The sequence below is a fragment of the Dermacentor albipictus genome, chromosome 4, assembly GCF_038994185.2.
Source record: "Dermacentor albipictus isolate Rhodes 1998 colony chromosome 4, USDA_Dalb.pri_finalv2, whole genome shotgun sequence".
Classification (NCBI taxonomy): domain Eukaryota; kingdom Metazoa; phylum Arthropoda; class Arachnida; order Ixodida; family Ixodidae; genus Dermacentor; species Dermacentor albipictus.
This window is the reverse complement of record NC_091824.1, coordinates 55,710,792-55,724,431: the sequence shown is the minus strand read 5'-3', so window position 1 is coordinate 55,724,431 and position 13,640 is coordinate 55,710,792. Positions and strand designations below refer to the sequence as shown.

Here is a 13,640-nt window from a genome sequence, read left to right as displayed (position 1 = left end):
GCCGAGTTATAATCATGTTCCACCAAGACCTTGTCTTGCCCGTAAGATTTCTTGCACAGAAAGAAGTAAATAAACAGATGGCTCACCCTGTCCCAAATGCTCTTGAGAGAATCTCTTCCCATTTGCTTTGCTGCATCACCATACAGCTCTTCACACTGTGATGCTACTTTTGCTATGATCATGTCTTTCATTTTATCTGCAAGAACACAAACCACAATAAATCTGTGAAATCTATCTGTTCTCACACTCCTATAAGTTACATAAGTGTTAGCAACCTTATCTGTAAGGAAATTAGATAGGCCAACATCAGCTATCATCTCCTGCTGGAGGTGACAGCAGGAGATGACAGCCTTTAAATAAAGGAAGTGACAAATTATCATTCACCTACCTCGCATATCTGCACACTTTTCTTAAAGCACACATAATTATGCTATTGCATCATCTACCCGCACACCTGCATCATTTGGCAATATTTCCTGCATAAGTTGAGAAAGTTCAAACAAAATTTACAACAGTTATGCAACCACTGGCCAATGTCTACAAACACTGATGCAATATGAAATTTATACATTACTGCATCTGCATTACCATACCGCTTAGCAGCAGAGGCCCAGATTTCTTTAAAGGGGTACTGACCCAAAAACATTAACTCAATATAACTGGTAGGCTCCATTGCTGCTAGCTCATAGGCATCATACGTAAAATATCAGCAGCAGCTTAGAATGCATTTTAATGTAATATTGAAGTTCGTGCGAGCAACGAACTGGAGAGTGCAGCACCTGTTGACGCAGTCATCAATGTAGGTCCTATATGAAAACAATGTTACGTCGAATTTTGCCGTCTGATTTCGGTGACATGCAACATCATTGTCTCATCTCGCCGTTCGGAAGATGTTTCAGCACTACTGGCATTGGGTGCCTTGCACTGACCACACATGAAGCTAATGTGAATCTTCGTGCCTTCTACGGATGACCATGTTACCGTATTTACTCAAATCTAATGCATACTTTTTTTTCAAAAAACAGGTCTAACGATAGCTTACGCGTTAAGATCAAGTACAACCCTAAATGTGCGTTACCATATCGCCATAGGCATTTCAAAATGGCCGCCTCGCATGCACTTTGAGCCTAGCTGCCATAGCATTCTCCACATGCTGAATTATGTGTACTTGGTTAGTGCATCATCCGTCTTCATGGTCTTCCTGTTTTCTGCATTTGCTCAATCAGCATGGAAGTGCCGACTGCAAAGACATGCTGAGTTCATCACGACGCCGCAATTAAAAGGAAAGTGATAAATGCGTGGAGACGGGACGGAAATCGGGTCGCATCCCAGGCGCAAACAGGAGAAGCTTTCTACTATGGCAGCTGCTACGTACGGCGCGGCTGCACGGCCCTATCTTGAAAGCGATCTGTGATGGAGACAAGAGTCTATGCATCTAGGCGCACCGTGCTGTGTTCTCATCACTTAGTGCGGGTTGAAGTGAAAGTCCGCACAAAGGTCAATTCGCTCTCTCGTGCTGCTGCACTTCACCACTCCAGCATTTTGATAAAGAGTTTCCGCGGTCATTGAGCGAGATGTGTTCGTACTTGCATGCGTGACACCATGCTTGTTAATTTAGTTATTAAGCGAGTGTTTATCAAGTTTATAAGGCCAATAAAACTGCTATCCTTACTTTTCGTACAGCTATCTACAAATTTGCAATCATAACTGATGTTTTGCCTTTCGGGCGAAACTGCAACTTTTTTTATTTGTTGCAACTTTAGTGTACTGGGAGTAAATCTTTGCTTTTCCAAATGAGAATAAGTTGCATTCCTGTATGAAAGAATCAGGGGTGCGGTACTGTAAAGGTCTTTTCTTTTTTTTAAGGCATGGCAAACAGGTGCACATTAAAATCGAGGGAGTCTTTTTTTCTTCTTTTTTTAGTCACGGAAAACGGGTGTGTGTTACAATCGAGGGCGCGTTAGAATAGAGTAAATACAGTACTGGTGCCGTGGCCAGCAGTAGCAAGGCTAGTCGTAACATCCTCTGACGATTTGTCCAATTGTAATGACCCACATTTTTCTTCTTTTTTTGCATCAGTGTTATTGCTGAAGGCTATTATTATAAAAGTAAGGTAAATTAACAATTATGCATCTGCCAACGCTGTACACTAGCAGTTAGGTAGCATACGCAAGTTGTGGTATTAGTTTACATGCTCTCTGGTTAGATAGTGCGTCAGCAGATGCCGCTACCAACACTGTTCTTGACATTACTGCAGTACACTTCTCGGGTTCACCAGCAAGCCACAAATGGGCAGAAGTTTGTGGGCACGCTAAAACATGGCTATAAATCTCTACTGCCGGGATCATACTGCATAGTGGTCTCCTGCGCAACAAAGCATTACGACAGTATAGCAATGCACAGGTTTCACACCAATGTAGCAGATGGACCAGGAGCACAGATGGTATTGTAAACGGCATGCTAGCGTGCATCGCAGGTCTGCATGCTCATGTGATCATCACTGTTCACAAGCATGTTTCTTACATCACAGGGCACTAAGTGAACTTTGGATTAAAAACTGCAACTGGTCGTGAGATACAATCCTCGCGTGCTGGAGCAAACGAGTTTCTTTAGCATAACTACTGGGTCAATAGCTACTGATTAAATGTAAAAAACACAGCCCAAAGAATGTCCTAACTGTACTTCTTTAAAGGACCCCAAAACCACTCGGAGCTTGAAAATTTGTTATATAGTGGCTGCTGCGTACCAGTCTACAGTGAACATACAGCTACAAGAAATTTCTTGAATGATGTCGTAACAGAAAAGTTACAGGCTTTTGATAAAAGGTCAAGCAGCTGCTGTGGTTTCTTGCTGGCCTTTGTTCCTGTCCACACAGGCACTTTCTCCACCTCGCCACATACTCTCACAAACTCCACGAAATGCAGCCATACCAGAACAACTGCTCCTCCACTGACCACTCCTAAACATTTCCTAGGTATACTTTGTGGTGCAAAATACATTTCTGGAAAAGGGACAGAATAAAGGGAGACAGCTTCACTGTCTCCCTTTCTTCTGTCCCTTTTCCAGAAATGTATTTTGCGCCACAAAGTATTCCTAGGAAATCTAAGCACCAACTTGCCCAAGAAGAAGTCCTTTTGGAACACTCCTAAACACATCCTCTATGTTTTTTTTTAATTGTTTGCTGTTAGTGTTCTGTGTTACCCACTCCTGCCTAAAGCCTGGCACTCAGGCTGGCAGTACTATTCAAATAAGTAAATAAATGTGATAGAATGAAAGCTTCCCAGTAGGATCTGTGGCGCGCAATGGGCGAGTCCCCCTGCCTCACTTCTTGGCACGCTGGTGCCATCGTCTCTCATCGACTGGCCAATTGACTACTTCTACTTTGGCGAAATCACGTGTAGGACCCTGCTGGCATCACAAAAGGCAAACAAAAAAGGGACTGGAAAAGCCTGGAGAGGAGCATGGGATTGTTTTTTGAATTTGTGGCTTCCCAGCGGCATATATCACTGCCATGTTCACCTAAGATGATCGTTACATATAGGTATTCTGTACACAATGCATGGATTTACTTAATACGGCAAAACTTTAGAGATGGTTTAGGGGCCGTCTAATGAAAGCACAAGGAAGATGTGATCACTACGACACTCATGCTAGGAATGCAACATTTCAGGGATTGGGACTTCACCTTGGCTATTCTCTTCTTGGCCTCTCCCCTGTGTGCTAGCACAACAAAAGGAATACAAACGAAGAAATTTCTAGGGAAGAAATGCCAGGACAAAAGTGCTTCAGCAGGACACATACCGGCACTTGCCTTGCGAAAAAAACTCTCCTGTGCTTGGGCCAACATCAATGCCTGCAGGGCAGACACTGTGTCAGCTTCAAGGTCAGGGGTTAAGTCATGATGCACATTGGGTGCAGAGTGCTTCATCTGCTGGAAAATTCCGCTGGCTTGCTGCAAAAACAAATTACAGAAGATTGATTGATTAATTGCATTTAACATTTCAAAGCAACAAAGATCCATCAGAGAAGTTGTGGTGGAGGGCTCTAAATTAATGTCAGCGATATATATATATATATATATATATATATATATATATATATATATATATATATATATATATATATATATATATATATAAAGAGAGAGAGAGAGAGAACAAGGACAGAAAAGGCAAGGAGGTCAACTAGGCGAGCACTTGGTTTGCTATCCAACACTGGGAGTGGGGAATGTCTGAAACCTGGGACGCTCTAATGTGCTTGCTCTGAAAGCTTTTACAGGAGGATTTTTGCATTCCGTCTCCTGCGAAATGTGGCTGTTACCACCAGAAACTGAACCTGTGACTCCATGCTCAACAGCAGCTTCATGCCACAGTCACTGAGGCGAGTATCGCAGAGGGAAATTCCCCAAAACCCAATGCTTTCAATTTATAAAAACCTCCTTGGCTCCTTTAAGTGTAGTTCCGATATCTTGACCTCCTGGAGTAGTTCAGCACACAAACAGTTTTGCATTCCACCCTCTTCAAAACATGCAAGTCTTGAGAGCGGGCTAGCTAGTTGGCATTTTATAACTAGTAAACTTGAAGCACAGAGGAAAACAGGGATCACTAAAGTTTAATTCAAAGTTAGTGCTTCTCCATATCCATCCCGTCATCCTTGTACTTCCCTTGCACTTCAAGTTAACGGGTACCTAAAAATGTGGCCAGAGCAGTTTGGAATCAAACCCGAAACCTTGTGTTCAGCAGCAGGGTACCATGGACAATAAGTCACTGCAGCAGGGCAACATTATTCCTGCACTGAGCGTTATATACTTGCAGCTAATAGACAGGATTTAAATTTGCCTCCTCTTGCCTCGAACTGGTTATCAAGCAAGCAAAGACTTCTATGCCAAGAGCTATCCTGGCGCTCGATCTCAAGGGGGCCTTCAATAACGTCACACACAAAAGTATTCTCCGTAACCTGCCCCAAAACGGGGTGCGGAAAGCGAACATTCAAGTATTATGTGCAGGATTTCTTAAGCAATAGAACGGAAACAATCAAAATTGGAAGAGAAGTCGAAACCGATAGCCCTGGAAGACAGAAGCACCCCGCAAGGATTGGTTCTTTCGCCGCTTCTCTTCAACCTGGCACTCCTCCCTCTCCTGGCTTTGCTTCAAGTCTAATGTTGAATTCCAATGGCGGAGTCGGAGCAAGTTTTTCTGCTCGTTTCGGAGCAAGTTTGTTCCAATGACAGAGTGAGGGCGGGAGTAAGGTGTTCCAACGAGAGAGTCGGAGGGGATTCAGAGCAGGAGTCACTCCGTGGAGCAGAAAAAGATGCTCCGCCAAAATCGGCGGAGTGGACCGGAACTCTGCGTGACGTATTTCCTTTCCCACGTTTGTCTGCTGGGAGGCGCCACTGGTCACGACTCGCGAGGAAGCAAAAGTTGCTGCACGCTTGGCGAGATATCCATTCAGCACTTTTACAAAACAACAGGTGAACGGCGCTGAAGGGACAAGTGGCCGGTGCGGCGGTGCTGGGAGCAAACAGCGGAAGGAAATGACAACACGCAAGGTGCCCTGGTTAACTCGACGATAGAAGTTCCGCTTCCGCCTTGCTCCGGCGGCGCAGGTTGTGTTCCACTCGCGGATTTGGAGGCGTTGCTCTACGCCAGAGTCGAGTGCTCGCTCGCGGAGTTCGTCAGCTGCTAAGACTCCGCCATTGGAATTCAACAATAGAGAGCATAGATCACGCTCTGTATGCAGACGATATCACTGTGTGGACGTCTAGGGCAGGGTCGCAGAGTTGGATGGAGGAGACCCTTCAGAGAGTGGCAAAGACTGCGCATGAGATCGCTAAATCATGCGGCCTCAGTTGTTTGCCACAAAAGTCAGAGTTACTCGTCATCAAGCCAAGAAGAAAGAAAGGAGACCAATAGAACGTCCGCATCACCATCGACGGGATGACCATAACGCCAACCATGCAAGCACGTATCCTGGGTGTCATCTTCCAGAACAATGGCAAGGCAGGGGCGTCGATCGACAAAATCAAGGTTTCAACGGAACAAATCTTGAACATGGTCAGAAGAGCCACAAACAGACAAAGAGGATTGAAGGATGACGATGCACTGATGCTCGTCCAGGCCTTCGTGACGTCGTGCATCGTTTACGCGGCGCTGTACCTCAAGTTACTCAAGAAAGACAAGGACCACTTAAACATCATTATACGCAAGGCAGCCAAGATGGCGCTGCGCATGCCGAAGCATTCTTCGACCGACAAGCTTCTCGGCATGGCCAAGCACAATGTCATTGAAGAGTTAATAGAAGCTCATCTCTCTAACCAAAGAGTTCCACTCAGTCAAACTTCGGCAGGACGTCGTGTTCTTGCCAAGTTGGGCTGGCTAGAGGCAGAGCGAAAGGAAATGGAGGCATTACCAAGGTTGTGCGCGTATAAAATCAACAGTAAGCCGCTGCCTCGAAACATGAGGTCTGGTTGTAACGACAGCTGCAGAGCAGCTCGTATAGCGGCCTTGACGGAGACTTTAGATGAAATAGTAGAAGAGGAAGAGGGGATCACTCTCTTCACAGACGCGTCATTACCCAAGTTTTCGTTGAAAGCCACCATGGCAGTCACGACATGGGATGTGCTCGTAACCTGCGCCTCCATGAAGACGTCTTTTCCAGAGGTGGCAGAAGAGGCCGTGATAGCGCTAGCACTCGTGCAGCCCAAGGTGGGAAGAGTTGTCACCGACTCGCAAAAGGCATATAACAGCTACAGAGAGGGGTGGGTGTCTCTTGCGGCACTAGATATTCTCAAGAGTAAACGCGACGTACCTGAAAAGAAAGTTGTGTTGATATGGACACCGGCTCACTCTAGGCTGGAGAGCAACGAACTTGCCCATCAGTTCACCCGAGAGATGGAACACCGGGTAGAGGAAGGTGAGCCACAGTCCATAATTAGTTATAGGGACATTACGAACCATAACAAGATGAACAGGTACCATTACCCCGATCCTCACAAATCACTTAGCAAAGAACAACAAGTGACCTACAGGCAGATACAGGCAGGGTCCTTCCGCACCCTTACCTTCAAAACAACATGTACCCGGAAAGGTACGAGAAGGAATGTAATTTCTGCAAGACTCAGACACGCTCCAACATGTCATTGGAGTATGTGATTTCATCAAGGCAATCCCCCCACCTCTTACCTGCCCCACTACCCTAACCCATCCTTCATCCACCCTTACCAAGCGATGGGAGACCTTGCTAACCAGCCCCGCCCTGGAAGACCAGCTCGTCCTCATCTCCAGGGGCCAGGAGGCTAGAGAAGCATATGGGTCCCGTGAAGAGGGAACCACTTCCATCGACGGCGTCTAAGATGTCGAGCTCGGCTCAATAAAGTTTCTCTCTCTCTCCTCTTGCCTCAATCACAAACTTTTAGTCACAAGATATCTCTAATGTTAAGACTTAAGCTCAACTTTGAACAACCCACCAATACCAGTTAAGAGAGGCCTCTATGCAAATCATGACACCAGATACACCAACACATTCAAGTATGACTAGACCTTGGTTCAGAACAATCACAAGTACAGATGGTTAACAGGTTGTTGCTGGCCCATAATTAAATAGGGTGGGGGGTGGAGCAGACAGAACATTTGGAACAAAGGTTGCTTTCCAATATAATGAAATATCATTATAAGGAAGTGCCGATTTTACTGACTTTGTTATATCAAAATTTAACAGTATGTACAGTTGTACAACTAAAATTTCTTTCCATTGTTCTTTAAGGATGCTTCTACTACCAGTTAAACTCAAACAAAGTGTACATTCTATTGAGAAGCTTTATGCATTGGAATTTCAGATCTTGTCTTCCGTAATTTGCTTGCACCTTCAGTATGCATCTTGCATTTCGTCAAATTGCGCACAAGTGTGCTGTTTCCAACATTGGGACAAAGAGCACCTTGTAACTGAAGAAATCAACTTAAATTCCATGCAAACATCATTGAGAAAAAACAATATTTTTGTCTTTCAAAAGTAAAGTGCAGTTATGGGCACTTGTAACACCCCCCAGTGACTGAAAAACACAAAACCAATGAGGCACTCACTTGAAAGTACTTTGCACAAGTCTTTAGTCCTTCGTCGTCACTAATGTCAGCACCCATTCCCGCAGCGATCTGGGATTGCATCGCAGCGATGTTGAACAGGATGCAAAGCTTTTCATAGCTAAGAGAAGAGAGTGCTGGTGATGCAGTGGAAAGAACAAAACAGTCATCATCAGACATCAAACTGAAACAAGTGCTCCGAGACGACTGCAGCACCCCTGTTTCCCCCTCGCTTTTCTTCTAAATAAATACAGGAAAACATTGCCCTATGCAAAAATAATGGACTAGCCAACAATGTAGGAATGTGGCACTTGACAAGACAGTGAAAACACGGTACATAAATAAATGTGACCATTTTCTTTCTTTTTTAAAGGGTCACTAAAGGCAAATGATAAGTCAAGTTAAAGTAATAGCTTAGTACCAGAGAGCCTCTAATGCATCAATATTTTCGAGAGCAGAGCCTTAGTAATCGAGAAATTGAGGTAAATACAGGACACGATTAGAGGCTCCACCGAGGCAGTCAAGTCTTTGCCTAATGACGAAGGCACTCCTAATCTAAATTCTGTCATTAGTACTCAACCGTTTGTTATAAAAACATCATTGTATTGTAACAAACATCATGCATTGTATTGCATTATAACCCGAAAGAAAATGCAACTTCCCCAGTTCTATTTGATTTTTAAAGAAAGAACTCATTAAGGTCACCTTTGACAATGACACAGGTGGTCGAAAGGTTCGTTTTTGTTTGACTCTGCGTCGCCCGCGCTTTTGCATTTTAGTAGTTTCGTCATCGCACAGTGCTGTGATGGTTTTGCTGGCTCAAGAAACTTGCATAAACTGCAAGCAGCAGAGAATTCCACTTCCATGTGATGTTGCGGGATGCCTGAACGGCCTACACCACTTGACCAAAAGCAGCTGCAGCAGCGAATCCACCGCTCTTGTCTTGGCTCAGTTTGTCCATGGCTGCACATTTGCCTTTTGTGCCAAAAGCCATCCGGCCGTCTGTCGGGCAATGTGTTGCTCACCGATGGCACCAAAGGGCAGTGATGGTGTATGCAATGTCACCACCCCCCGGTTGGGTGGCGGGAGGTTTGAATTGCGATAAAGGTATTCGGAGCCTTCAGATGCAACTTTTTCATATACTAAGTCTTTTCTTGGCACGAACAAGCATCAAGAGGTTTCTGGAATGGCATTTAAGGAGTCCACGTTGACTTAGCATTTGCCTTTAGTGCCCCTTTATTGAACTGAGCATTATATCTAAAGACAAAAATTTATTTTTTTCACACAACTTCGTACACGCAATATTCTATGTAAATTTTCTGGCGACTGCATTGTTCACATAGAGGGACACCAGCGAGTTTAGGAGACATTCACATGACAATTTACCGATAATGTACAGTCAGCAAAATGCGTTTCGACCGCCCATTGTATCTTTCTATTAGCTCATAGTCATTGTTTATAAGGGATGCACAGAATGAATGGTTGTGGTGCATTCAGGAGTATGAAATGATAGATGTATGTATTTGAACCCCAGTTGATGTACTAACATACGGGGTACCCCAGCTATCATGCACAAGGTTTCTAAAAAAGTAAGGCCTTCTATGCAGGTGAAGCAAACTGTATGTTGGGTCAGTTGAAATTGAAGCAGCATTCAGTATTTTATATTTTGTTAATTAGTTTGTAATGACTTGCTGATTATTATAATTATGGTAGATATGTGAACACTAGGTTTTCAAGTGCTTGAAAACAACAATTTCAACTGTTTGCAGCAAGCTTTCTCTCTTGTGTGGCTCTTTTTTCTGTTTGAGGGGACATTGAAGACAAATACTAAGTTGGCGTGGACTGTTTGCATACCACTAAAGAAACATCGCAATGCTTGTAGTCGTGCCACGAAAATACTTAGTTTACGAGAAAATTGCATCTGAAAGGTCTGAATACCTCTTTCAAAATTCAAATCTCCCGCCATTCAACCGGGGGAGTGGTGACATTACATATGCCATCCCCACCCTTTGCTGCCGTTGGTGAGTAATACAGCGCCCGACAGACAAGTGGTACTGAGCCAAGAGCGAGCGGTGGATTCGCCGCTGCAGCTGCCTTTTGGTCAAGTGGCACGGACCGTTCGCGCATCCCGCGACATCACATGGAAGTTGAATTTCCTGCTACCTGCAGTTTGTGCGAGTTTCGCGAGCCAGCATAACCAGTGCAGCACTACACGATCAGGAAAGTAGTGAGATGTGAAAGCGTGGGCGGTGCAGGGTCGAGTGAAAACGAAACGTTTCGACCGCCCTCGTTGTCGTCAACGGTAATTTCAATGAGTTTTTCCTAAAAATGAAATAGAACTGGACAAATAGCATTTTATTTCATCTTATAATACAATGCAAGGATGTTCTTTGCAACAAGTAGTTGAGTACTAGTGACAGAATTTAACTGAGGAGTGCTTTCATCATTGAGCAAGTGCTTGAATTTCCCGGGGGAGTCTCTAATCATGTTTTGCATTTACCTCGATTTGTCGATCAGTAAGGCTTTGTTCGCGATAATGCTGACACCTTAGAGATTCTCTAGCACTAATCTATCGCTTTAGCTTGACTTAGTTTTTGCCTTTAGTGTCCCTTTAAAAGCCCACAAAAGATGAAAAGTGCCGACCTGGTTGACCCCATGCATGCCACAGCAGTGCAGCTCTCAAACACTGGGGTGGATGATTTAATTCAGCCCATTTAATGGACCATTTTAGTCATAAATATGAAACACCGAATTTCTTCAGAGTTGGCTGCTACATTGATGCCCGAGTTTTCACTGGGCCTCGCACAGTGGCGTAGCAACAGGGGGGGCCGTGGGCCCCGGGTGAAAGGGGCCAGTGAAGGGGGGGGGTGTCAAATACGTCTGAAGGCACACCTTTTTCCGCCGGCTACACCCGGAGAGGGGGGTGACAGAAGACCTATGGGCCTCGGGTGCCAGACGACCTAGCTACGCCACTGGCCTCGCACGACAAACTGACAGCTTATGCTGCCATTTTCTACAACTCTGCTTTCACAGTCTGCTTAATGCTGTCACAAACGGATCATAGTTCAGATGTGAGGTTTGCTGCTAGCAGGAATTTTTGCCCATATGCAGATAAACACCTTGTCAAAGTGATGCAATTGCTAGGTCTGGCATAGTGCACACTTAATTCTTTTGTCGCGTTTTCGAGAGTCGCAGTGTTGCGGCACACAAGAGAGAAGCTCAGTCAGTTTTATTTTACTTTTTTGTATTTCACTGGCTTTTTCTTCAAACACAGAAAAAGAGCCACACAAATAATAGCATGTCGCAAACAATGAAATTTATATTTTGAATGTGTTCTAATGCCTATCTATGTTGGTGTACCTGCTGTAAGTATAATATTTGAAAAGTTAATTATAACAAACCAATTAACTAACAAAAAATTACTGAACTCACGTTGCTGACAAAAACACCCATCACCATTATCAAGGGCCCCTTACAGGGCATTGCATAAGGGAGGAGGGGGACGAGCAATAAATAAAAAGAAGAAATACATGTCATAGAATGAATGCAGTTAATGACAGAGCAGCCAACATCTTCCAGACAATTGAATACGAAGCCAATACAACAAAGAACCAAACTTCTATTGTTAAAATTGCGCATAGCAGTAGCAGTATTGTGGAAAAAGCGAGCAGAAACAACCATTAGGAGAGAGGGGGGAGCACAATTGAGAAATAAAAATCAGCTGGTTATATCAGCATAGGAGGCCTCACTCTTATTTTGGTGCATAATAAATTGGACACCATGTGGATGTAGTGACAAACATTGCCAAGCAGAAACAACTGAACTACAGTGATGCTTGAAAATTACAGTAGATGCATGCAAATAAAACACTTATAAGGAAAGTTCTAGACACTGCAATGCTGAAAGCTTTGCCGTCTGCCAAAATGTGCCTAGGTGACAAGAAATGAAGTAGCTTAATGGATGCATTATTGTTGTATCGCTGTCATGAAAGCATTTTCAATCCTCATTTGGCTTGGTTTGAAATGGAGCTTCTTTTTGACGCTATCAAAACATGACACTTCAGCAAGTACAGCAGGATTGAAGTCAAGTATGCTTGAGATGTGCAACTGGGCTCAGTTCGATATGACTCAAGTGCACTTGGAAGTGCCCAACTAGCAGGGGGATTATAAACGTAGTTTCCCAAATATGTTTCTTACTTAAGCTGGCTGTTCCACTAAAGAATCCACCCTTGTCAAATGCATCCTTCCATTTGAATGGTATCTGAAATGTTACAAAAACAGGTAAATTTCATCATTCTAAAAATTTAATAGCCTATTCACCAACATGATGGTCTTAGTGCACATTTCATACTGTCTGTGGATTTGTATCACAACTAAAAAAAAAGCAAATATTAACTACGTACTCTCAGTTATGCTTAAGCTGCGGCATGTCCCTCACTCATCACCATTTACATAACCACTTCTCGAAAACAAGTAAAACTGCTGGTAGTTTGCACTTCAGCCCTTTCGTTTGAGTGAAAGTATGAATGATAGCATTTGCCACCACTAAGCACTGTTTGCGATTAACTTTTTCTTCTTTGGTGACACGACACAAACTGCTAGATGTGAAATCGAATGCACTTATGATCGCATATCCTAAGCTAACGTGAAGGTACTTAGAATACGTAAGGTATACCTTGCGAATCTGGCACTTTACTTATTTTATTTATTATTTGCTTAGCAGCACGCACGCTCGACGAAGGGCGTCAACAAGCACATTTGCTGCTGTCAAATTCTTATCTACAGACTGCAGTGGCTACTTATTCATAAATGTGAATACACTACATGTGAACATTTTTAGTTATGTCTAAGAAAAACCTTTATCCTTTTTACCTGTATGTCGTTGGGTGGAATCTTGGATTCGAGGGACGTGAGCTGATCATAATACCTGCGCAAACAATCTGATGTCAACTTGCTGCGACGCTACAACAGCTGCTCAATGCTCGTTGAATAAGCACTAGTAACCTTAATTTTACTAAGTATTGGAGACTTTTCGTAAGGCATTATTTGCATATCGTGCTACACGACACGGAGAAATGGCCTAGCTACTGGTCAAGATCGATGCAATCATCCGATTTGGATATCACAACACAGGGTACCCACCTACCTAACATGCCAACAGTATTTGCTCAAATGACATCGCTTAAACGTTCAGTAGACGATCCAGTAGTAATAACAGGTAAGCGTTCATAAAATAACAAGCGTCAAGCAGAAAAAGACGTACTTGAACATAGTATCCAACGAACTTTCGTGCTTGTCGAGGGTTCTCCATGTTGCGTTCATACGAAGCTTGTTCAGTTCAGTCAGAGCTTCATTGTAGTTGGACGGTTCGTCGGCTGTGGAGTAGTACGCAGATATTACATGGGCCAATGGTTTAATTAAATCGACTTCGGAAGTCTTTTTCAGTGGAACAGCCAAGTAAGCCGTCATCTTGGCCCAACCCCTCTCACTGTTATCCTGCGCTGTCCTGCCGAGTACACCCGTACACTCCCGTTGGAACGATCCGCAGGTCTGGCTACATGTGACT

At 43.9% G+C, this 13,640-nt stretch overlaps 1 protein-coding gene across 2 annotated transcripts in view; it reads right to left on the bottom strand.

Moving 5' to 3' along the window:
• The window catches only part of ALiX (programmed cell death 6-interacting protein-like protein AliX), a 63,721-nt gene extending 50,167 nt beyond the window's left edge, over positions 1 to 13,554 (bottom strand). For both annotated transcript variants that reach the window (XM_070536984.1, XM_070536985.1), the window contains exons 1-6: positions 13,338 to 13,554; positions 12,947 to 13,001; positions 12,272 to 12,335; positions 8,079 to 8,212; positions 3,802 to 3,952; positions 87 to 196 (exon numbers count right to left, since the gene is read on the bottom strand). In XM_070536984.1, coding sequence (XP_070393085.1) covers positions 87 to 196; positions 3,802 to 3,952; positions 8,079 to 8,212; positions 12,272 to 12,335; positions 12,947 to 13,001; positions 13,338 to 13,543 — 720 coding nt within the window. In that variant the 5' untranslated portion in view covers positions 13,544 to 13,554. The remainder of the gene's footprint in view (positions 1 to 86; positions 197 to 3,801; positions 3,953 to 8,078; positions 8,213 to 12,271; positions 12,336 to 12,946; positions 13,002 to 13,337) is intronic.
• Positions 13,555 to 13,640: the final 86 nt, after the last annotated feature.